At 33.1% G+C, this 25,961-nt stretch overlaps 2 protein-coding genes across 2 annotated transcripts; one reads left to right on the forward strand and one right to left on the reverse strand.

Moving 5' to 3' along the window:
- The first annotated feature begins 924 nt into the window (after window positions 1-924).
- On the forward strand, window positions 925-5,269 carry LOC108336126 (BTB/POZ domain-containing protein At3g50780). The gene is made up of 3 exons (XM_017572472.2): window positions 925-1,351; window positions 1,660-2,483; window positions 4,109-5,269. The coding sequence occupies exons 2-3, from the start codon at window positions 1,851-1,853 to the stop codon at window positions 5,042-5,044; spliced, it is 1,569 nt and encodes a 522-aa protein (XP_017427961.2). The 5' UTR covers window positions 925-1,351; window positions 1,660-1,850; the 3' UTR covers window positions 5,045-5,269.
- A 4,976-nt stretch (window positions 5,270-10,245) lies between these two features.
- On the reverse strand, window positions 10,246-17,404 carry LOC108335740 (BEL1-like homeodomain protein 4). Its single transcript, XM_017571867.2, has 5 exons — window positions 16,978-17,404; window positions 15,481-16,797; window positions 13,901-14,286; window positions 12,992-13,052; window positions 10,246-10,983 (listed from the first exon to the last, which is right to left on the reverse strand). Exons 2-5 carry the CDS (start codon window positions 16,612-16,614, stop codon window positions 10,363-10,365), a joined length of 2,202 nt encoding a protein of 733 aa, XP_017427356.1. The 5' UTR covers window positions 16,615-16,797; window positions 16,978-17,404; the 3' UTR covers window positions 10,246-10,362.
- Window positions 17,405-25,961: the final 8,557 nt, after the last annotated feature.

Consider the following 25,961-nt stretch of genomic DNA (forward strand, 5'->3'; position numbering starts at 1 on the left):
AAATGTTATATATATATATTATTTAAATTTCTTTCCTTCAATTAAACCAATGATTTTATTTTTATTATACCCAATAATTTTATTAGAAGTCAAGTGTTAATTTTATTAGAAAAGGTTTAAAACAGTTTAATTACATTTTTTTATATGTTTTTAAAAGATAAAATTCTGACAAATTTTAAATTATAAAATAAATAATATCTCGTGAACTCAGTGATTCATCTTAAAATGTTTAGACATAAAAAGAAGTAGAAAGTGCTATTTTGAGTTAGGACTTATCTTTTGGAAGTGCATCACCGAAAACCAAACTGAACCGGTATTTGTTCTTGTGAGGTAGGTTAATCACCTTTAAAGCGAGTTAATTTGTTGCGAATAGTTAAAGTGATGGTATCAGTTCATGTATTATTATTGAAACAATGGATGGATAGAAGTAACGTGATAGGTTGAATGCATGTTACCAAAATCAGGAGAATTGAAAAGGCATCAACGTTGTCTATTCTTAGAAGATTCATATTTTTGGGTTTGGATTTTAGGACAATCCATCGCTTTCATGTTTCTTATATCCATCCTACTATAATTCCACAGCTAACTGCCTCTTTCAAAATAAAAACAACCAAAGGATGAGAAACTATTCTCAACCCCTTTCTGACACAGATCTCTTTCAATATCAAGATTCTCCTCTTCTTTCTTTAATTTCCCATTAAACATTCCCAACATGCACTGTTACAACTCAGCTACACCTTCAGGGTATACTGGTAATTGCACTATCCAACCAGGAAGCAAGCTTACTTTAACTTTACTCTACTCCACATGAGTGCATAATGACAAAAGCAACAGTGTCATACATAAAGAATCCAGAATATGACAACAATAATAATAAATAAATATACCAAACCATAAAAGAGAGGCATTGCTGAGTTGTGTAGAGAAACTCCAGCAAGGAAAAACCGGATTAAAGGAAAAGTTTTCTTTTTTATTTATTTCATTTTAAAAGATTGTTTTTTTAATTAGAGAAAAGATGAATGGTTGAGTCTGAGGGGCCAAGTGATGCGAATTCTGAGACCCAAATCATGAAAAGCATGGAACTTGCAAAGTGGAAAGTAGGAAACATAGCCCATTTCCTTTCATTTCATATGGGTGCCCTCTTTTTGCTTGTGCGGGTCTGCTGGTGTTCTATCCTTCACTAGTTAGAGAGTGACCAAACTCATTATTCCTCGCTGCAGCTCTTTCCTCGTCGGTTCCCTTCATGGTCAACACTGCAGCTGATGTTCAATCATTTTTAAAGCTCTGAGCTTCAACGAAGTTGTTGGATATGACATGAGGTTTCCTAGGTTCTTTATATGACCAATGTGTGGTAAGTTTTCTGCTTCTGCCGTTTACCTGTGACTAGTGTCCAGAGAGAGAAAGAGAGAGAAAAGGGTCATTTTCTGTGTGCTGATCTGTAATTACTGGTTCACTTTGATGGGGTCAGATATATGATTTCATGGTCATATTGTACTTTTGGAAACGCTCCAACCATTTTATTTGTTAAAATATAGAAAAGAAATTACATACTTCTGCTTTGGTTTCAGTTCAAATCCGTTTTCCCATTAGAGAAAAATATAGACATTTTCAGTCCATTGAACATTCCTCATGTTCCATGTACTTTGTGTGAAACTGCAGTGGCGCCGGTTCTTTTTGGGGAAGTAGATCAGCTTCAAAGATTGCAGCTTTTCATTTTGCTTATTTTTCATATTTTATGAGGGGAAATATATTAGTTGCTAAGTGGGGATACGAAGACTTGTCTACACTTCATCTTTTCCCCTGTGATGCTATATCTTGTTCCATATAATTAGTGTGAATCCTTGTCACTTATGGGGGATATCAGGATTACCCGGGTAGAGCAAAGTCAAACAAAGATTAAAAGTGTTCCAATTGCTGTCACCCCTGAAGGATTTTGGTGTTGCCCTACTCCTGTTGGGTTCCAGAAAAGCCTCAAGCCTCAAAACCCTTTGAATAAACTCAAACCCTCCCCACCAGCTCCGAAGAGCAGTTCCCAGAAAAAGGAAGTCTCGGTGAGTGAGAGAAAAGCAGGGCCTGCCCCATCAAGGTTGGTGGTTTCTGATGCTCAACAATGTAATGATGATCCAGAAAGACCTCCACCTAGCCCTTCTGTGCCTGCACAGAGAGCACCTAGACCCAAACTTGAATCTATGCCAAAAAAGGTGGCTATTGAGTTTGGTGAACCTGGAACTTGTGACATTAAGCTTCTTCTCCTTGGAAAGCAGGGTTTTTGTGTGAAGCTAAGTGTTCACAAGGATGTTTTGAAAGAGAAGAGTAGTTTTTTTGCTGATAAACTTTCTGAACAATCTGGTTTGTCATGTCTCCAAGTTGATGACTGTGAGGATGTTGAAATATATGTTGAAACTGTTGGGCTTATGTACTGCAAAGAAATGAAGCAGCGGCTAATGAAGCAGAGCGTTTCTCGCATTCTTAGAATACTTAAGGTAATTTGCTAGCTCTGTCTGTCATCACAACCTTCTTTGCTGCTAATACTGTTAGGTATTTTTGGGAGTGAAGAAGTATGTTCTATGCTATTAATCTTTTGGTATTATAATTTTCGGATTATTTTTTGTGTTGTTTAATGGTATGCCTCATTGGAGGCTTATAGTTATGTGACTTATTTAATCTCTTCTTATAATTGTATTCCTCGTGAGTTAATTCACCCTCCAATATGATAAATATTTTCACTATGGTTTTTTCTTCCCCAGTACATACACACATGTGTATGTAATATATATGATATAATATAACTTCAATTTCCACAATGATATTTCATTTTTAGTGCTACAATCAGCTGCATTTTTCCTCGTTACATAATCAACTACTTTTTATCTTTCATGGAATGATATCAACTTAATAAAGGTCTAGTAATGCTATACTATTCTCTAGTACTTTATAAATAAGATATTAAATGAAAAAGGAAATGCATTCAATATTTTGAAAACATAAAAGCCATTCAATACCTTTTTTCATTTAATAATTAGGAGGATGACGTGATAGTATTTAGAATTATGGGTTTTGTTAACTCATAACCATCACCATTCAGTACACTCTGTTAGATGCTTTCAATTGCTTTAAAAAGCAAGTTGGAAATTAATTGTGTTTTCAATGTTTCCTTATTTGCTGCTTTAAACTTTTGGTTCCTTAACTAATACCTTAAGGTCATTCATTAACATTTTACTAGATCTATTCATGAGAAAAAATGTACTTTAGTCTGCTTTATTATATTGTAAACTACCATGCTAGCATCATCAATATTTTTTATTTTGGATTTTCTGTCTGTAATGAGAACCGGTGCCTAAGGTTGTTATTTTTAAAATGTTATCATGGATATGTTAAAAAAGTTATTATTTTTAAGACTGTTTTACAGATGATTTGTTCTTGAGTTGTCTTAATTCACTTGAAAGCATAATACTTTCTCCACCCTCATCTTAAAGGTATAAGCGAACTAGGAATTTCTTGTGTCATACCATTTTTCTTATACATGCTCAGTTACCTCTTTCACTAACTACCGTTGATGCAAATCTGGAGTTAAAATTGCTATATATTGAACCATAACGATGATGACAAGTCATCAATGTCAGATGGATTTTTATAAAATGATTGTGGTTAAATGTATATATAGATACATTGTAACTCTTCACAATTACACAAATTGTAGCCTGAAATGCTTATGTATTTACTAGTATACAATTGCCACGGCAAGATTAAAAGGTGAGTTGAAGAGTGGAATGTGCTATTGTTAAGAATTGTGGTGATGGTCAAGATATAACCATGGTGTCTCGGGTTTTTCAGCTTTTAAAATTAGGAAGATCACCTATAGTATAAGGTAATCGTTATCCCCTGCTGATCATAATGTTTTGTCAAAATGTTTCTGATCTGTTCTCTAGAAGACTTCATAAAAAGGTAGAGCCTAAGACCTCAGTCATAAGTGCTTGCTAAATATTGTTTTCACTGTAAATCTTTCTCGTCCTTGTTTCACAATTTTATCCTTTCCTAGAAAATGAGCCATTGGATAGTGCTTGATGAAACACCACTGCCAGACTTGTAATAAGAAACTATGCTGCAGGTTGCAGAATTCCTAGGCTTCAGCTCATGTATCCAATCATGTTTGGAGTACTTAGAAGCAGTCCCTTGGAATGGAGAGGAAGAAGAAGAAAAGGTGATTTCAACAGTTCTACGACTCCAAGGAGATGGAATCGGGGTCAATCCGGTGCTAAAACGAGTTTCTCCCGATACTTCCAATGCCCCAAAAGATACCCTCTCCCACATCGTTGAACTTGTTCTGAAATCCAATGAGGAGAGAGGTCGCCGAGAGATGAAATCCATTGTTCTAAAGCTGCTGAGGGAGAACAATAGTCTTCCAAGTTCTGCAGGTTCAGTGGACATCTGTAATGACATGATTTATAAGTCATGCAGAAGCTGTTTGGATTCATTATTGTGTCTGTTCAACCAAGCTGCAGAACCAGAGTTCAAAGAAATGCCCAGCGATAACAAAGAACCTGTAGTAAAACATATAGCTCTTGAAGCGGATAACTTGTCATGGTTGCTGGAGATTTTAATCGATAAACAAGCTGCTGAAAATTTTACGGTGATGTGGGCAAACCATCAGGAATTGGCAGCCCTACATGGAAAGCTTCCCATTGCGTTTCGCTATCATGTAAGCTGCATTTCTGGAAGACTATATGTGAGCATAGGAAGAGGGGAGGTTTTGCCATCGAAGAACACACGGCAGTTGTTGTTGCAGACATGGCTGCAGCCTCTAATCAATGACTACAACTGGTTGCAGCACGGGTGCAGGACATTTGACAGGAAACTTGTGGAGGAAGGAATTGGAAGAACAATTCTCACCTTGCCTTTGGAGGATCAACAGAGTATTTTGCTTTCTTGGGTTGGAAGCTTCTTGAAAACTGGTGATGGTTGTCCCAATCTTCAGAGAGCTTTTGAGGTGTGGTGGCGGAGGACTTTCATAAGACCCTATGCGGAAGCCATGCCAGATGCTTGAATGCTGCTGTCAAACCACCATGTCATATGTTCATTAATAGATCTTAAAATGGTTTTCGATTTTCAGTTTCTCTTTTAAGGTGACTATTCCAAGGAATTATAAATCATGTCTTCATTTTCCTTTGTGCTTTACCTCCACCTGCTAACCAGTTTCATGTATACAATCACTCATGGAATTGTAACTTTTAGTAATTATACAAATACTAAAGATTTAGTTTTTCTAAAATGATAGATTTATTTTATCATACAAGTACATACATTCAATTATAATTTTACTAGTTACTTTTTCAATTAATAGTTATAGTGGGAGTAAATCCCACTTTACTTCAATCCAAAACAGTAAAATAAATAAGTGAATCTTTTTCAACAACCAAATAATTAATAACTAGTGTCATGGTTACTGGCATGACTGCATAAATAGTGGTATATGCTAGCTATTTCTATTCATGAAATTCACATTTTCCCTGTTAGATTTTCTTTCTAACATTATTGACTATGTATTACATTAAGTAACACTTTTATTAAAAAAAAATCACAATCTAATACCATGCCACATCTTGTGGTTATATAGAATCTAAATAGGCTAGTTTAACTTGCACTCTGTCTGTTAGCCAAGGGATATTTTTCATTCACTCTTTAGTCCTTTTCTGTGTCTCTCCAGTGGTTGTGGAATTTTAAGTTCAAAATCTCTTTGTATTTTAGGTCTGAAGTCTCACATTAAATACAATTTAGCAAAACAAATAAGAGGAAATAAAATTCTCCCAACAGAATGGCCCAACAATACACTAAGGAAAGAAAACCTTGGTCATTTATTCCTCCATCTTCATAATTTCAAACTTCATTCCGATGGTATAATTTTAAATACAACAAATTATATTTTAAATTATGCATTTTGAAATATAATTTTATATTTCAGACTGTACATTCAGAATTAAAAAATAAAAAATACATTTTTTATTATATATCATAGAATACAGCATTAAGAATTTATGAAGATACTTGAAATTATAGAGATGCAAAAAGAAACTGCGAAAAATCTTTATGTGTCCATCTCCTGTGTCACCGGGCAGCAACCTTTTTGAATTAAAATTATGTAAAATAAGTATTATTTAAAAAAAAAATCAAGAATGTGTATTATGGAATCATATTTTCAATGTTCTATATATGTTAGGAAAAGAGAAGGGCCGAATTTAAAATTCGAAAATATGGTGGTGTAGGGAAAAAAACATGGGGCTTTTAAGCCTTTTTAACGTATTGTTTCGCATACGAACAGACCGTAGTGCAAGCCTTCTGCAATAGTATCATAAGAATTACTAGTTGTAGCACTTTCTTTTATGTAATAAAAGCGTTTCTAACTTGAATTATCATTTCAAAATTATTCTTATTTAAATAAAATAGAATATTTTCCTATGTTTCCAATCAGGCCTACTTCCATAGGTTATACGTGATTTATTCGATCATGTATAACGCGAATACATGTCCAATCCATTTTTATTGTATAACTTTTCTCTTTATTCACCCATTATTAGCATAGATTTTCTGAAAATAGAATTTGATATTAACCTATTATTAGCATATGGTTCATAACAGAAGAAAATGTTGTAAGATGCCATGGGCATTGCTACCATTTTTCTACATTTGCATTTATTTTAGCTACCAAAAATTTTCAGCTGCTGAAAGATGGGCCTGGCCCAATACCGCATGAACGCAATCATCTCTCCATTTCGTGGATGAAACATTGAATGGATCAAGTCATGAACTCAACATCAATATAATAATAACAACTCGTTAAATCATTATTATAAGAATTTGCTAATAAGTATTTCCCGATTTTAGGAATTAAAAATATTAAATATAAATTTAATATTTGAGATGTGAAAAGGATTGAAGACCATGATATATTAATAATTCTTTTTAAAAAAATTTATAATAAATTATATATGACTATTTTATTGATATGAATATTTAAAATAGACGAATTACAAGTTATCACATCATTAAAAAAAATATTAAAAAAATATTTTTCAATGATACAATATTGTAATCTGTTTGTTAAGAAGGTTGACGGGTGTGTGACAGTGGAAAAATGGTGGGACCAGCCGAATTTGCTGTGATCTGAACATTTCCTCCTCCATCATGTGGCAACAGTGGGCTCCTTCATTAAATGGAAGAAGCCAATTGAAAGCCCTCGTATAAAATTTTCGTCAGCTTCTTTCCCTATTGAATACCCAAGTTATGTTGCACCGATACAAGACAAACAAACAATTCTAGGGTGCCCATTCCCTTCGTAATCTTTTTTCTTCAATCTTCATCATCTGTCTCTTTACAGGACCCTCCTTAATGTTAATGTATCACCAAATTTATGTTAACTTTCTACTCATACATTCCTTCCTTCTTCCTCATTATTTAACGTTCAAATATTTACTTAACCACCTTAATCCTCAAAACAATTATAAATTTTCGCTTACAAACCACTTTTATCATATCAGAATCATTTATGACATCTCTGTTGTTTAGTGAAGCCAAATGTGTAACTATCTAACTAACTACTCCCACACATGTAATTGAATACTGAAAAAGCTTAATTGATGGTTGCTGCAGAACAACCTTTGGTTAGTAATATGCGGTGTTTCTCAAAGAACAAGAAAGATATTAGGTGAGAAGTGCTTGTTGCTTTGCAAGTTCTTATTTTGATTTTTAAGGAAGAAACGTGTGGCTTTTTGTTTTACATACCACACCACAACAAATTCCGGTTCATCTCTTCTACCCACACCAATTACATAACAGAAACGGAATTGACCACCTTCTAGGTTTGCACGGATATTATCCAAACACTTGTAATCTAGAAATATACTACTGTTCTAGCTTTCCAGCAAGTTTTTAAATTTTGATTTTCTACTACATTTTTTATATTATCTCTTTACTTAAAATACACTGATTTTAATATTTAAAAAACCTTTCTTTTTAATCTATCAATGAAAAAAAAATTAATTGAGAATCTTGGGTTCATGGTTAATGTTTTAGTTTAACGCAATTGGAAAGTATATATATAATTCTAAATTTGATTGATCATATGTTCAGTGTTTTATCGTAGACACATTAAAAACTATTTTCACGAAGACATATATAGTCGTGCATTGTGACTCACCCTTTTGCATGAATTTATGACTTTAATTATAGCTAATTAAATAATCAGCCATTATAGAACACACTTTTTTGGTTATATATACACTTTTTTTTTTTGTAGCCAATAACTCTAATTATTAGAACACCTACCATTTTAAAGCGTTGATTGCATTCGGATAAGCTGTCAATTCTCTCCTTCAACTTCCCCAAGTTATAAGCAGTCTTAATGAGATTTGACAAAATTCATAATAATAAAAAAGTAATTTAATCGGAAAATTAATCGATGACAATGAAATTTTAGAAAAGGTTATGGAAGCGTTTTCCTTTCTTCTATTCTATCTATCCCACTGGAAATTAAGTGAATTTTAAACGGTGGAAGTTAGAAGTTTTGTATTACTTGAATAATTTGAGTTTTTGTTGTGTTGTAAAGAGTTGATGGAAGATGTTGTGTAGCCCCTGATATTGAAGATCTGAAGAGTGATTTTTGCTTAGCGGGAAAAGAAGAGTTTGGTGGGTATGTGAGAGTTTTCAATTTGAAAGAGTGGATAAGTTGCATTGGTAGATGAGGTGTGGTCCCGGTGTGAATTTAAGGCTCATACACAATATGTATGTTTTTCTGACTTCCATGATTGAGGTAACATGTCATGCATTAGATCAATAATGTAGTAAGATTCATTACAATAATTTGAGAGCTACATAAGTGGACAATGTGTAATCCATTCCACTCTATTATAAATATCACCACTCACCTTCCTCTCAATACTCTCTACAAAGCTGTCTCTTGTCACACCCAGAGGACTGCTATGCATCACTTATATACCAAAAACAAAGAAATTATGCAACTGATGGCCGACTTCAATTTTAAGGAAAAGAAAAAACCAAACTCACACTTCATATGCACAACTTCCTAAGATTCATTTATGTCCAAAATTCTGCTTATTTGTACAACTTTGTTAGGAACACCAAAGTTGTGATTAGGAACCACTTTTGTCTAAATTAAACACTAACATTCAACGTCACTTAATAAGGATAACAACACGTGGATTTGATTATTTCATCCTAAATTTTAAAGTCAAAGTTCATCCTTACTTTCATCCCTTAAGTAAAAAAAACTTTTCATATAAGACTTTTTATAACATTTCGATTTATATCAGGAAACAAGTATATTTACACATGTCAGTTTTTTTACTGTTTTAAATATATATTTTTTTTGAAAAATTATAGTTAAAAAAACATAAGATTATGAAATACTCAATATTTGAATGATACCATTTTTTATGTCAAATATAAAAAAAATTTATTATAATTCTATAATTATCAAAAATATTAAATAATTAAAAAAATTAAGAAAGATTTCCTTATATAACTAGATGGTCAAAGTAGAAAAAAATTAATATAATTTTATTAGATTACACAATCAACTAAAAGTATTTTAATAATCTAAAATAGAATCGAACGTAGACAAGACAAAAATATATCTACTTTATATATTAGAAAGTATATAAGACGAAAAAATATATATTATTTTCATACTCATGCTAAAATAAAAAAATTAAATTACAACAATATTTATATTATCTAGTTTATTTATCATCCGTATGACTTCTCCATTAACAATACTTTAAAAAAAAATATCATTATAACTTCAAACAGTTATGAGTGATTGCTCATTCGACTCTTATACCTTTTGATGTATGAAAGACAGCCGAGTTTTTGTCGAAGGAATAAAAGTAAAATCAACAATTGTACAATAACAACTGGTAGGTTTGACATTTCACGATCTTAAAGTGAAAAACAAAAAGGAACAGTTATTATTCCCATGATTAACTAGATCAAGTGCAGTCAAACTAAGCTACAAACCTTAAATAATTAATGTAGTACATATACGGGGAAAAAATCATGCAAAACAATATGCTGTACAGTTATACAATAGATACCATATATTAAGATTACACCTAATTAATAGCTAACTTGAGTTGAGACTACCTTTCTCATATAGTATTATCTTTTTCTTTTCTGTCCTTCTCCCACAATGCAAATAAGACCGATGGAGGAATAACTGAGAAAATATAAAAGTGGAAAAATGTTTTCTTTTGATGATATATATAATATAATGTGATAAAGCATCTCCCTATATATTATTTTTTTTATTATAATATTATTATTATGTGAAGTAGTACTATATATCGAAGTTTAAATGGCTCCAAAGTCTCTAACAGAGAAAGGAGCTTTCTCCGGCATGTTCCCGGCATGGCGAAGCCCTAGGGTGAGTGACACGTCACCAACTGTGGTCCCAAATCTAATGAGTGTGGATCCAATGTCAGCACTTGCAGACGCGGTCCCAAAATCTGCTGTGACCAAGCGACACGTGTCATCAGTGGCCATTAATCTCTGTGGGGGCAGATCTGAGTCGAAGCACTGTGACCCGGGTGGTGCAATCTCAGAGGTGGTGGCGCTGACGGAGGCCATGACAGTGGTGGAGGTGGTGGTGGACTGCTTTCCTTGGTTTTCCGAGAAGCCCTGTCTATTCATTGCAACAAGTGATGAGTCGCTTTCGGTGGCATTGATATCGGATTTTTTCCCTGTTGGTTTTGTTGTTGTGATTGTTGGTGGTGCAGCTGTTGTTGCTGTTGACGTCGTAGCTGCTCCTGGTGTGCTTGGAGTTTGTGCTTGGTTCCCACTGATATTGCTGTTGTTGCTTTGGTTATTTTCTCTCTCTTCTGTACTCTCTGTTTCTTTAAGTTCTTGTTGGTACATCTCTTCCACCATGGGTTTCCACAACCGAACCCTGGCATTAATGAACCAGTTTGATACCTGAAAAAATCACGTTCCACCCATCAATCTACGTATATATATATATATATATATATATATATATATATAAACACATCAAGCTCTATTCAGAAAATTCTCAATATGACTAAAGGGACGACGAACAAACTAAAACTCTAGTATCAAAGCTGTGCTTTATATCATCAAAAACTAAACTGCATGAATGCCTTGATATAAAATCCTTATTGTTGACCTTCACCGTGTGTTTTGACCCTACGAGTATATAATTTCAGTTCGATTATTTAATTGATACTATTATGAGTACTAAAAGAAAAAGGACACACAAGAGCTTCCTTTCTGCTGGCTCATTGTTGTTTGTCTTTTTCTGCTAAAGTGTGATTAGACTTCGAGGTATCTTCTCTGTGGTGTAACACAAAGGACATCAAAGATGACAGATTTAAAATATATATGTGATTAGTTACACAACAGATGAAACTATTCATCACCAGTTTCTTCTAAGAAGGGACAGTGTATGAGTCTAATTCTCCCCATTTCACTGACCACTATGGGGTATAGGTGCATATGGGGTGTAGTTGGAAGATAGGCACAGGTAATTAACAGTTTTTTCTTCTTTTTCTCTCCAGCTCTCAGCATCTTGGTTTGCTACAGATCTAATTTAGGAGAAGATGAAATAAAAACAAAATATAGCAGAAAAATCATTTAATATTCTTGCTTCACTAATAAAAACTTCAAGCTAAACAAAAATAAAAGTAAATATGTTTAAAACACCTGATATTCTTGTAATAAAATGATAATTAAATAAATGAATCAATTTGTTCTATCACTAAAAATACCATTTCCTCTATCAAGTTTCTCTCAACCACTCACTTTTCGTAAACCGAACAAAGGTTAATTATAAGTTTTCACACATTATATTTTGTATATGACATAAACAAAGTTGATAAAAAAAATCATGAAAAACAATAATATTCAATGACAAAACATAGTTCCTTTAAGTGCTTTGATATCATCGTCCCATCAAAATTTAGAGTTCCATACTATAGATAGAACAAGTTTTCATTATAGATTATTGAGACAAAACTTCAAAACTTCAATTTTAATTGATTAATAACACTAAAGATAATTATAAAATTGTATGAGTTAGGATAAAGTAGGAATAAAAAAACCAAATATTGAAAATAATTTATTTTTTTATATTTCAATCCAGGGATAGAATAAATATGAAGAGGGACAATTTATTTTCTGTTCTATGCGGTTGAGAGTACAAAATTTACGTGCTAAGAAAAAAGAGACATAAATGATAATGCCAAACACACAAAATTTAGAATAGAATTATATACTAGTGAAAATAAATGTGTTTATGTACAACAGTGCATGTACTTTTATATATAAAAAATATAATGTTTAAAGAGAGAGAGAGAGAGAGAGAGGTATTGGGGGACGAAGCTGCATGAACTCGAAACACGGCATTAGGAGAGACATTAACATCTGAAATATACACATTTATTCCCTCATATTTATGGTTGCTATAAGGTGTAGTTGGGAGGAGGAGCAGGCAGTTTCACATGAGAGAGAAAAGAGTAATTGGAAGAGAGTGAGATGAATTGAAGACAACAAATTTATTTATAACTCTCATTGCTTCTGTACTTACTTCTGTTCATTTCATTTCAGAATTAATTATGTCTAGTGTGTAAAAGATTCGAATACTAAATTAAAACTAGACAAAAAGATAAGTATGTCTTCAGAGAAGAAAACGAAGTTTTCGACATGAGAACAAAAAGAGAAAAGGTGACATTAAACAAAATAAAACCAGCATTGCTTAGAGAGAGACAGAAAAAAAAACCAGAGAAACAAAACTCAAAAACACGTAAGTTGCATCTGAACTCAGTGCTGGTCCCTCTTTTTTTTCCATTCATTGCTCTCTTTTTTTTTTTTTTCTTTTTTACTTAGTCTTGTTAATGTGGGCACTTTGCATCTTATGAAATATTAAATAGTGTAGAGATTAAAGTTAAGAAAGAAATGAAGGAACCTGATTTCGCGATAGTCCAGTCTGTCGTGCCAACAGATGCTTATCTGCATCGCTTGGATACCTGAGAAAGAGACGAGAAAATGACATCAGAGTCCCTGCCTTAACTGTGTAAAAGGACACGGAGCTTTCTGTACACCTAGCTGAGTTTGAAACCTTTCTTTCTTTCCCTTCGTGGGCGTGAGAATCTAAGAGAAAGAAAGAAAGATCTATGTCCTAGCTGCCATGCCAGAAGTAAAGCAGATTACTGGACACACTGATCACTGTCTCTACTTTATCCCCTCCCCCACCCTTCCACTTAATCTCTAATCTAATTAGGTATTCAACAATATCAGAAAAAAAAAAAGATACTGATAAATTCATCGTAGTTAAAGCAGCGATGTGCTGTATGCATCTTTCGACCTTTTTGCTGCCAAGACAACATCCAAGGACGCTGCAATATTACTGCATTACTGTTCATCTAAACGATCGTTGGGCACATAAATAATGGCTTTTAGATTCTCTCTTTCCTTCTGCCACATCCCCTCCCTTTCTTTGTCTCTTTATTATCTTTTCAAATAAACACAAACCCTCCTGCTTTTTCTTCTTCTTAATAATTACACTATTTTCTGTATAGGGTCTTATCTTTAACTCTCAAGTCAAGAACCGTTATTATAGATAACATACACATTACTCATACTGGAAAATAGTACTATTCCATATTCAACACAGTGCTGGAACAAATGTTACTTTCATTTTATAAATTGCTAAAAATATATTTTAGTTGTTCATTTGCTTATTTGTACAACACAATCTGTAGGTGAAGATTGTACAAGCACATGGGCGAAGAAGTAAGTAAAAGTAATAGGCAAATATGATCCTCGTGTTATAATAAGTAATGAGAAGGAAGAGAGAAAAGAGAGGAAAACTTACGGATGGAGAAAATGTTCGAAAAGCCAAGCTCTCAAAATGTTGACAGATCGTTCAGGCAAGCCTCTCTGGGGTCTCCAAGCTTCTTGTTCCATCATCCCCATCTGGTGGAAGGCTCTCTGCTGTCTTAGGCTTTGCTCAAGAACCTTAAGCCTTGGGGTCTCACCCTTGGTCAAACCTGAGGTCCCCGCCCCTTCTTTCTCTCCTAGTAGCTCGCAACTTTGCTTCAGCTGTGCTGTTATTGCGTCCTTCAGACACCGGAAATGCCGAGACATTGCTTTCTGTGCCAGTGCTGTGTATGGAACCGCCGCACCGAAACCCATCATCAGGTCAAACGAGTTCACCACCATTTGCATCTGCTCGCAGTAATGGTTGTATCTCCTGTCCACCTGAAAAAACAAAAATTTACCACGTCTAAATATTCACAACGTTGCATATTAATGAATGAGAGAACAGATCAAATAATGTTGAAGATAAAAATAACAAAAAAACTAAAAAAGAAGAAAGTAAAGGCAAGAAGATGTGTTCATGCATGCTCTCATTTACTCATTCATTGTGCGGTTTGTGAAAAGCTAGGTGAACCAACTTTAGCATTAATAAGGGAAAGCAACTCATGTGAAATAAATGTGGATAGTTATTAGTTAGAAAAAAAAAGGCACTAACCCATGCAAATAGTGAAAGACCACTGGGCAAATTAAATATATTGATAAGTTTATGATTGTTAAATGAATGGATTAGACAGGAGAAAGACATTTTCCAACTAAGTATTTAATTTGGTTGATTGTGTGGGAGAAAGAGGAAAATAAAAAACAAAATCCCAGCCAAGGAATAATAGGGATGCATTGAAGTATTCATTAATTGTTAACGTGTAGGAAGAATAATCAATCTCTTTGGTTTCTTTCTGGAAGTAACCTTCTCCACTGATAGTCTTGGCACATAAATAAAAAAAATAAAAAAAATATTAAACGATGAATTTTGATTTATAAGAAAAGAAAAAGAAAAGCCCCTGTGAATGTGTTCAGATGAACTTAGATATGATAAAAAGGGGTTTGATTGCAATATTTCCATGATAGGTGTGGTGGATTGGTACGTGAGTGAGTGCTTTCTTCCTTGTGTTGGAGTCAATCTTACTAATGAGAAGGGACGTCGCTTCTTGATGGACGTATTCTCCTAATAGTTAGTCTCATGGTTTGCACCAAACCAAGAAACCCAAATAAAATAACATAAAGTCATCCCACCAATCAAATCCAAGGATTAAAAAAAAACAATTTTGTATTAATTAAAATAAGGAACACTTACCTACCAACTGATCCTATGAAATGGAACCCTATTATACCAGCCGGCCTTTTCCCTTTTTTCTACTTTTTTAAAAAGGTGGAAATTAATTAAAGATACCGGCCGGAGAGGAGAAGCGTGTCCTTTATAACCCTCTTGTTAATTTGGAAGACAAATAATGCAGTATTAATTAAAGGATTAAATTAAGGAAATAATTTAGAAGGAAAAGATATTGGGGGACCTTGACTCTTGATGGGGAGAGAAGGCGAGAGGAGAACAGAAAGAAAGAGAGAGATTACAATACATGCCTCGTCCAGCATTGATAGAAGTTTGACCTTCCTTCTCTGATGCTCAATCCTATCACCGGCTGACAAAGGAGGAGGAGGAATACCAGCATCTTTTGACGAAGGCGAAGAACCACCGCCACCACCATCGGGATTTGAATTAGGGTTTGAATTCTGCCTATTCAACTTGTTCTTCTTAAACTGACCCCTCCCAACACTGCAAAACTCTTCGAGCAACTCTTGTGCAGCCTTCACATACTTTGTGTTTCTCAGAACATTAACTACACCTAACGAGGATGACCCGAACCCAACATGTCCCTGCTGGTTGTTGTCGTGTCCTATCACCCCTTGCAAATGCAATGCTTGGTGATGACTGTTGTTCTTGTACGGAAATTGAACTGTTGAAGAAGAAGAAGCGCCAGCTCCCACACCACCCCCTTGTTGATGATTGTAATATAGAAAACCACTGTCCCCCATCCTCAATTCCTCGGCTTTCGCTGCTTCCAGCGAAGAAGACAACGATAGCGAAAGACCTTGCCCTTCCATCACGCCTCCTTGCTGATGAGCACTCTCAGGAACCCATGTAAATTGCCCAAAAGACCCTCCCACGGCCGAACCGGTGAAACCTTGGAGGGAATTGGAAGAAGGATTGGGAAGCAACATGTGGAGTGTTGAAGAAGGAGTGGCGTGGCTTTGAGGAGGGGAAGGCGACCTCGTTTGAGGGTTCATCAGAAAAAGCTGCATGGCAGCTGCTGAGTCAGCATTAATGCTTGAAATCTGGTGCTGTGGTTGATGCTGGTTGTTATTCACACCGTTTTGGTTCTTCGAATCCCCCAATCCACCCATCATCATATTCACCCCTTGTTGCTGTCTGTTTCCGTACCACTCTCCGGCTTGCCTCGCCGCCCTAAACGTGGCCGTCACAGGCTGCTGCTCCATCAATTCCGCCGCAGCCGCATGCGGAAAATTGAACATCTCCGACAACATCCCGGCAGTCTCGTACACCGGTTCCTCTTCTTCTATCCCTACCAATGGCGCTGCCTCGAACCCTCCTTGCAACCTTACTTTGTCCCTCCGGATCTGCTGCTGTGGACTCACCCTTCCTCTCTCCAACCCATTCGGGAAGCTGAAGATTCCTGGTTGGAAATCTTGGGACATAGAATTGCAACAATTAATCCAAGATCGAAAAGAAAACCAATGGTGTGCAGTACTAGTCTCCTCGATGAATGTAACGGCGTTCTTATTCCCATGCTAAAACCATCATCTTTATCTCTTTTCTCTGGCCAGCGAGTACCAACAAAAATAACTAAACCCTCCTCAGTAGCTTTATCCTGGTTACTTCTGTCCAATGGTTGAATTATTGATCAGTAATAAGAAGAATAATTAAAGAAATCCAGCACATCAAAAAATACTATTCACAGACAATTGAAAAAGAGAAAGAGAGAGCTAAATTCTCCTCTCTATCATTTTCAGCTTTGCTGGTATATCTAATGGCGTATTCATATGCAGACATATGTGTACCTCTTAGAGTTGCAGGATATGAAAAGATGTAAAGCACTCAGACATCCTCGGTGGTTTTGATAGCTTCCACAGTTCCTTCTTTCTCTCTCACATATAAACACAGTCACTCAATTTCTCTCTCTGTATGTTGTGGTCTCTCTTTTGTTTCTCTGGGAACTAAGAGGTCTCTGCAATCACTTCTCTAAAAAGAAAGTGCGGGCTTCACAACGATATAAAATTAAAGATGGAGGGTTTGGGGGACTGATATCATACTTGTCTCAGATAAACAGAGAGAGAGAGAGAGAGAGAGAGAGAGAGAGAGAGAGAGAGAGAGAGAGAGAGAGAGAGAGAGAGAGAGAGAAAGAAAGAACGAGAGAGTGAAGAAGAGAGAGGAAAGGGAAGCTGTCGCTCTCACCCTTCTTTGGTCTTCACCTCTTCCTTTAGTTTTTTTTCCCCACCAATAATGTCCTTTTATATATACTTTTTTTTAATCTTCTTATTCTTCTATTTCACACCATTTTCCATATTTATATAAATTGGTAATCAATTGCACACACAAGAAATATTCATCCACTCCAATTACCATAATAACCCTATCTTGTATACTCAAAAAATAGGAACAATAAGCCTTGGATTTAAGGATTGTTATTTAAGAGACTAACGATTTGTATATAGCAGTTTTGTTCTCTTCCAAAATATGAATGGATGCTTCTGAAAAGGAAAAATACGCAAACTCTAACATGTTTGTACAGAAACTTAGAAACTTTTAATGGTATATGTTGAATAAAAATTATCATATGTTTAACGAGAGGATCATGATTAATTTTTTAATTATTTGTTGTGATGGTAGCTTAGTTTTATATAGGGTGTTAATGAAATTAACGCAATGTCATCAGAAGTATTGGCTTTTATTGTCATCTGAATACGTCCTTTGGAAACAAACGCAAACTACGGAATAAAATAAAGATAAGGTGAGTAGAAAGTCATCTCAACGATCCAAACTACCACCATCTTTTTTTTATATGTTGGAATGACCGTAGTGCCCTACATAATCATTGCCGATGGGGATGAGCCCCCTTAGTTGGTAAGGTCATGTTGGTCATACTAAGCGCTGCAAATTCACAAATAGCCCTAGCGAAGTAAGACAGGAAAAATATAAGAGATTTTAGAAATAAGGAGTGCTAGACGAAGAGGATGGATGGCACGTGCGAGTGGATGGGCAAAACAGACAAGTTAGGTTTGTGTGGGATAAATAGGGTCTGAAAAGTACTCATAACCGCTTTAAGGTTTGCCACTGTCACAGTGACCATGTTCATTTTCCCTTTTCGTGTATCCTTATTTTTTTACAGGTGTTTTTCATGTTTCACCTTCTTTTACTTATGATTAAGGTTTAAATATATTTTCATATTTTTAAATATTATTTTTTAAGTGTAATCATTTTATCACATCATTATTATTCTGTCCTCCAAGTCTTCCTGAGTTATTATCAAATATAGAAAACTTCATTCAAACAAATATGTCTACAATTAATAACTTTTTATACAAACGGAACATTGTTAATTTCCTATCCAATTTTTTATTAGGTTATGGTTTTTATAGACAGTATAAAAATATTAATTATAAAGTATTTGTATAAAAGCTTTTTTTTATATACAATATTTAAACTAATATTCGTCTTTTAATTATACAATATTTAAGTTCCAATTTTCTTGAAGGATTTAATAGACTTTTAGTCATCATTCGTGGTATATCATACTGAATTAATTTCACTTGTAATTTATCATAATGTAACCACAATAGAATTGAATTTCAGTTATAAAATTTTAAAATCTAAAGCTTTTTTTTTTATTGTATTTTTTTTAATTCGCATTCCATAAGAGAACTAAACTCTTTCTAACATTTTATACAATATGTATTTGAGTTTTTAAAACTTCGAAATAAAGGAAACATAGTCTAGTTTTGAATTTGTTATGAGATTCACAGAAGGAAGTAGGAGAGAAGAAGAGTGAGGAAATAACGACAAAAAGAAAATATCTATTTTAAAATTATTGTCACCTTTTTCAAGATCTTGATTCATATAAAACTGGTGAAGATCCAAGCATGATTTTATATATATATATATATATATATATATATATATATATATATATATATATATATATATATATATATATATATATATATATATATATATATATATATATTCTTGATTGTGTTTTGTGTCGGATTTTATCCACACGTGAGACTCAACCTTAATTAGTATCAATGTCAAGGTAACTCTTTGAGAAAATTTTCATCTTCTTTGAGTTCGAATGCAGCAAACCAAATAACATGACAACAATCATGTTTTTCAAATTTCATGCCCCTGTGTGGTGCTTCTGGGCATTCTCACAGTAAATATTCATGGCAGGACGTCTAAATTCCTTATTGAAACTACTCAAAGCATAAATAACAGGAAATTTTTTAATAAATAATGTTATTTGCATGTCCTTGTCATAATTTTCAAATACATTTTAAATATCATTTATTTTTTTATGGTTAATTGTTTAACCAATGCCCAAAAATATTAAACTAACCAGTTTTGGACGACTATTATAAAAATGATAACTGAACAATATCTTCGATTGCCATCCAAAGGATAAGCATGTAAACTATTTATCAAAACCAAGTTTGCTACCGGAGGAAATCTTTTGATGCTTGATAAAGGAAATGTAAAGTGTCTATATCTTATTATGTTATAATCGTATTTATAGTTTTCACAAAGAGAGAATGAATTAATTAGTTTATCATGCAGTCCAATAAAATTACAAAAATTAATTTTCTATTTAGAAATAAGTGAACTTAAAATTGATAAATAAAACTAACTTAAAAAGTATTGAAAGTTTTACATCAATTAGAGATAAAATATATAAATAAGTGTCAATTCATTACAAGATTGAAAGACAATTGACACAACAATTCACACGACAGTGATGACGAGGTGAAGTCACGAGGAGGAGAGGAGGAACAAGGAGAAGAATAAAAGGAAGAAGAGGAAGAAGAAGACGCATACACAATTTTCACCAACAAATTTTGTCGTTAAGCATAATCCGTCAATAATACTGGTAGATTTTTGTTAACGGATATTTATTGGTGGATCTGTGATCATCGGTAATCATCGACAAATTTGTGACTTTCAGTAGTTATAGATGATAAATATTCGTTGTCAAAAGATTTTTAGTTGTCAATAAATTCAAATTACTGATAAATTTTTTCAATTATTGACGGATTGTGTTAGTCGATAATACGTAATTTTTTTATAGTGATAACCACTAATTCCTGTCTTTTCCCATGATCAATATGAATATGTGTCAACGTAAGAATAGTGTGTTAAAAATTTTATGTCGACTAAAAATAAGATAGATTTACAATATATAAATATGTATAAACATCACTTTACAAGTCGATTTGTTAATGTGTAATTAGAATTAAAGTCCATATCTTCACAAAAAAAGTCAATAAATTTGGTTTAAATCTTATCTAAATGTTTTTTCTTCAAAAGAAAAAAATTACCATTTTGTCTAAAAAATTATTTATTTTATAAAAATTATTATTATGTATGGTGAAACATTAAAATTAAGTATTATGATATGTTTGATTTGTATTTTACATTTCGAATGTTAAAAAATATAAAAAAGATTATTTTTGTATTTTAAAACTTATTAAAGTTATGAAATTATATTCTTTAATGTTTATATATTTATTAATTAGCGATATTGTGTTATTAATACCGATGAATCATGATTTAGCTGTTTGATTAACAAATTTTGTAAACTTTGAAGCAATATGGTTATGATGTATAATGTAGTATTATTTTAACACTGAAAAGCATTATAGTGACGGTTCGATTTCCTGTTAAACAACTAATTGTAATGATGTGTGAATAGTACATACCTAAGCATGTACCCATTTTAATTATGAGTGAAAAGATAACGATAAATATATCATTTAGGGTTCGAAAGTGAATCTGTCACTTGAATTTTATATGTCCAATTTATAGTAACATAGAATATGGCCCTCTAGTATATCATTTTTGGCAAGCATGCATATTAGAGTCTGTACAATCACAAGTTTGACTTTATGCGATATTTTACACACGTCTTTTGATGTTCATAAAAGCCCCACCGATGAAAGAAAGAAAAAGAATAACCACTCTCGTCATTTATCTTATCAAAGAAATGTCCACTTGAAACTATTTTAATTTAATAAAATATATAAATTATTGAACTTAATTTGGTTGAAAGGATGAAACAAAATGAAAGTGCGAAGAGATAAAGATTCTGTAATGGTTTGATTAAGCAAAATCTTTAAATAAAGAAAAAAGAGAGAGAAAACTTTCCCCACTGAATTACGTTAAAAAAACAATACAAGGAATTATTTTGGATATTTATAATTAGCTATGACTTTTTCTAGTTCTGTTATAATAACGGTAAAACATGAAAAAATAATTAAGATATTAATAAATAACAATAAATGAAGTATTGGTTATTTATTTCACTTTAATAAAATAGTAGGTTTTTATAGTGGTTTCTTAGTTGTATTTATTTTGTGTATTGTAGATATGATGAGAATAATCGTGCATTAAATTGGTGGCTAGCTAAAAATGAAGACACTTGGGGTGAGTTCAAGAAATAAACTAAAAGATAGCTGTGTTGGGGTTGCAGATCCGAGGAGGCTATGGATGGTCCCGTAAAGTCACCATCTACACTTGCAAGTTGCCAGCTATACACAACATTTTTCTTTCCAACAAATAATGACACATCTTTGTGACGAGCATGCACGCAGAGAGATAGTACAAAATTAAACTGCACAGTAACATGTAAAGGTGAAAAAGTATGTTACTAAAATATGAACACAGTAATATTAATTACATTGTTTAATCTCGTTTTGGACTTGCATTAAATAGAACGTGGATACTAATTTAGCTATGAATAGTGATTAAGCATGTATAACTAAAGTTGGAGTGTTAAATATAATAAATATGAACAAGATATAGGATCTAGAAAGAAGAAAAAAAGGCCAAGAGAAACACAGCATCCGATTGCAATAAAGGAGCAGTGGCCCGACAGGTACCACACTAAGTATAGGTTGCTAGTTAACTCGTAAACTTCACACAACTTCATCACTGTCATTTTTGGTTAAATGCATGCATTTCAATGTTTTTCTTGTTTCTCGAAATTCGAGATTTTCAGTTTGCTATCACATTTTGCTGCAACCCTAACCACAAGACTTGTTATCTTGGTGATGTTGACTGGTATTGTAGCAAAACATGCATTGAGATGAGGTGCAGCTAAACTGTAAATTTATGTGAAGGCAGAAATTGAAGGAAAACTGTGTCGCATCTTTTGTTTAACTACAAGAAAGGTGGAACATGTATGTGTAGGTACTGGTGATATATGAAACACCCCCAACTACTTTATGCTTTCCATTTACAAACATTATTTTTCACTTATGTTTATCATTCCCTTTTAATTTCCTTTTTTTTAAATGGAAAAGCTTCTTTCTGTTCAATTATTTGTCTTCAAAAATAAATAAAAAATATTAAATTCATTTTTTTATTTATTTTCTCATTTTATAAAAAAACTAAGATTATACCACATAATATTTTCATTTGCGTTTGTAATTACTCTTGTTTTCTATTTCTCTTTTCACCATTTGCATACAATTTTTCCCTCCGTTTTTAAGAAATAGTTATCTTTTGAAATTTAACAATTTATAAAGTGATAGAACAAAATTAATATATATTCTTATCTACACTCACTTCTTAAATACTTTATAAACATCAAATATGAAAGGCAAATAACTATAAACGTCACGTTATAGAATTAAAATAAGCAAATATACTGTTTTTTTTTAAATTTGTGCTGTGTTTCAAAATAAAATAAACAGAACATATGTCAATTAGTTGAGTGATTTTCTTTGGGGTTGCCCAACAATAGAATGCGCGTGTTAATAATAAATTAATCAGTAATTGGCTTTGTTTTAATTACTATTATCATTAGAAATACTATTTGTTTCGCTATAGGGTCGAGTCACCTGAGTCTTGCACAATTTCCTCCCGACGTCGTCCGGTCTACGCTCTCTCTGTTCTCTCTATCCTGTTAAGCTTTGTTCAATCTCCTGTGCACCGAGGGAGGTGTATCTGTTAAAGGTGCTCCGATGTCAAATTCAGTGATAATCTGATCGGTAAGTTAAGTGTTGTAATAAATGTGTAATTAATGAATCTGCCTACTTCTTACCTTTGACCTGTATTTATAATTTTGGTTATGGGCTTTGGATTAACGAAACATTAATCGCGGCCCAACCACAGTCCAATCATCCTTAATCAATGTTTTACCTTAATCATGTTCAGAACACTAGTGCAGAAAAGGCCTTTAACGTCATCATTTAGACGTCTGACCCTCAAATATCCAACGTAAAAAATGATTAGTGACATTTTCCGTAAATAAAACAACTATTTAGACGTCGGCTATGAGGGGGACCGACTTCTAAAGCCATTTTAGTCGTCTATTGTGGGGGAACTGACGTCTATAGACGTCTGTTATGGCGGGAACCGACTTCTAAATCCTCAACCCAGAAATCTAAAAGGTCACTTTTTGACTCCTTTTAGACGTCTGATCCCGTCACTCCGACTTCTAAAGCCATTTAGACGTCTGTTGTGGGGGAACCGACGTCTATAGACGTCTGTTATGGCGGAAACCGACTTCTAAATCCTTAGTTCAGAAATCTAAAAAGTCACTTTTTGACTCCTTTTAGACGTGATCTCGCTACTCCGACTTCTAAAGCCATTTAGACGTCTGTTGTGGGGAGAACCGACGTCTATAGACGTCTGTTACGGGAGGAACCGACTTCTAAGTGTCTGCATTAAAACACTGTGAACGCGAGACAGTAGTTACGCACACTCATTGTTCATCATCTTCTTTGCGTTTTCTCTCCACGGGCTACGTTTTTCAGGTTCGTTTTCTCACTTTTGCACCGTTTAAAATTAATTTTACTCCGATTACATTACTCTTTGATGAATTATCTTTCATTTGAACCGATTAAAATGCGTTTTCATTGAGTTTTTGTGCAGTTTTGCTCGTGTCTTTGGGCAGCGTTCTTGGGTGGCGATTTTTTGCGTTTTGCACTCCTCCAATTCCCTCCACTACATTTTTAAAACCATCCAATACAAAAAAAAAGGTACAATCCATTCTCTTCAACTAAAATATAAAGTTGTAAACTCGAATCACCATGAGCCTGGAGCAACTCGAGAGGCCTCATGCGAAGAAAGATCTAATCAAATACGGCGACATTTTAGACGTCTGACCTATAAAGTCCGACGTCTATATAGACGTCTGACCTATATAGTTCGATGTCTATATAGACGTCTGACCTATAGAGTCCGACGTCCCATTAACGTCACCCATAAAGACGTCGAATCGGGATCTGAAGTTAAAAGCCTAAAATAACAGACGTCTAAAACCTTTTCTACACTAATGAAAGTACCTACCATGGCCGGACGACCTTATCGTTACTGTCCGGGCATCCCAATACACTGTTTAAAAGTTGTTTTTAGCTTGAAAAATATATCAGTAGTATTAAATGTACTAACGTAGAAATTTCATTGATGTGAAAATTACATTTGAAATATATTTACATAAACAATTATATTATTTAAAATAGCCTACTCAACTGGAGTTGATTTATCTTTCATGAAAGACATGTAGCATCTAGTATAGAAACGTGAAATTGTTTTAAATTAATCAAAATGATAGATAAATTAATTAAAATAATATCATTATCAGGTAAGATGTAAAAATATAATACGGGTAACGGGTATGATAAATGTTGCCAAGAAAATTAGCGACATGATCTTAACGTACTACGGTGCTCCAACTGCACACGTAAGCATGGGATTATGACCACTACCTTATATATACTAATCAATAATCATATATCATACTCTCATGTAAAATCAAGGCTGCAAAAATTCTGACAGATAACCTTTTGCGGCATTTCCTACTAATAAAACTACAAACTAGCTTTTGGAAATGATTATCTGATTTAGTATTATTCATTAACATATGCTAATGAATTTATCAAACATGTTCGTATATTTGTTTTTCCAAAAAGAAGCTCGAAAAAGAAAACCCCACCTACTATGACAGTTTTCATAAATTCCATTTATAATTAATTAAAATCAATATTTTTATCAGCTAAAATTAAGTTATATATGCTAATAATTTATAAAAATCCTTTAGTTTTTCGATTTTTTTTAAAATTTTAACTGGTACATAAATTATTCTAAAACATATTCTGATTAATACAGCTAACTTTTACATTACAATCATTAATATCAAGAATAATGCACCACGTGTTGATGCTTTAGACGAATTTTCCTCTTTTGCATGTGTAACTTGCCTACTTTTGAGTGGCCTTAGTTTGTGTTTGAGTTGAGTGAATGAAAAGTAGAGAATGAAAGGAAAAGCAGAAAAAAAATATATGACTGTTTAAATCAACGAAAAAATAATAAAAAGTGAAATAAAAGTTCGTGAATGATTTATTAACATGATAATTTAAAAATTTTAAAAATAATATTAAATAATGAAATTATCTTTATAACTTTTAATTAAATATTAGATTTTTCTTATTTAAATAACTAATATTGTTATTATTATGAGAATAAAATGTAAGATTGATTTTGTTCTTTAATTCATTTGTAATTAATCTACAATTTAAATTCATCCTTAAATTTCTAACAAGATTTTTTGTGTATGTTTGTTTATCAAATTTTTAATACAAAAAATTACAAATTTAAGATTTTTCACTTACATACTCGTCCAAATTGATCACCAAACAAATTATTAACAGCTGTAATACTATAATTAGTTGTTTTCTTAAAACACAAAAAAATTGGATGCTAATAAACCATGAGATAATTTATAAATATATCATGATATCTCATCTGAAGATAATAAATTTATATG

The sequence above is a fragment of the Vigna angularis genome, chromosome 10 (genome assembly GCF_016808095.1).
Source record: "Vigna angularis cultivar LongXiaoDou No.4 chromosome 10, ASM1680809v1, whole genome shotgun sequence".
Taxonomy (NCBI): domain Eukaryota; kingdom Viridiplantae; phylum Streptophyta; class Magnoliopsida; order Fabales; family Fabaceae; genus Vigna; species Vigna angularis.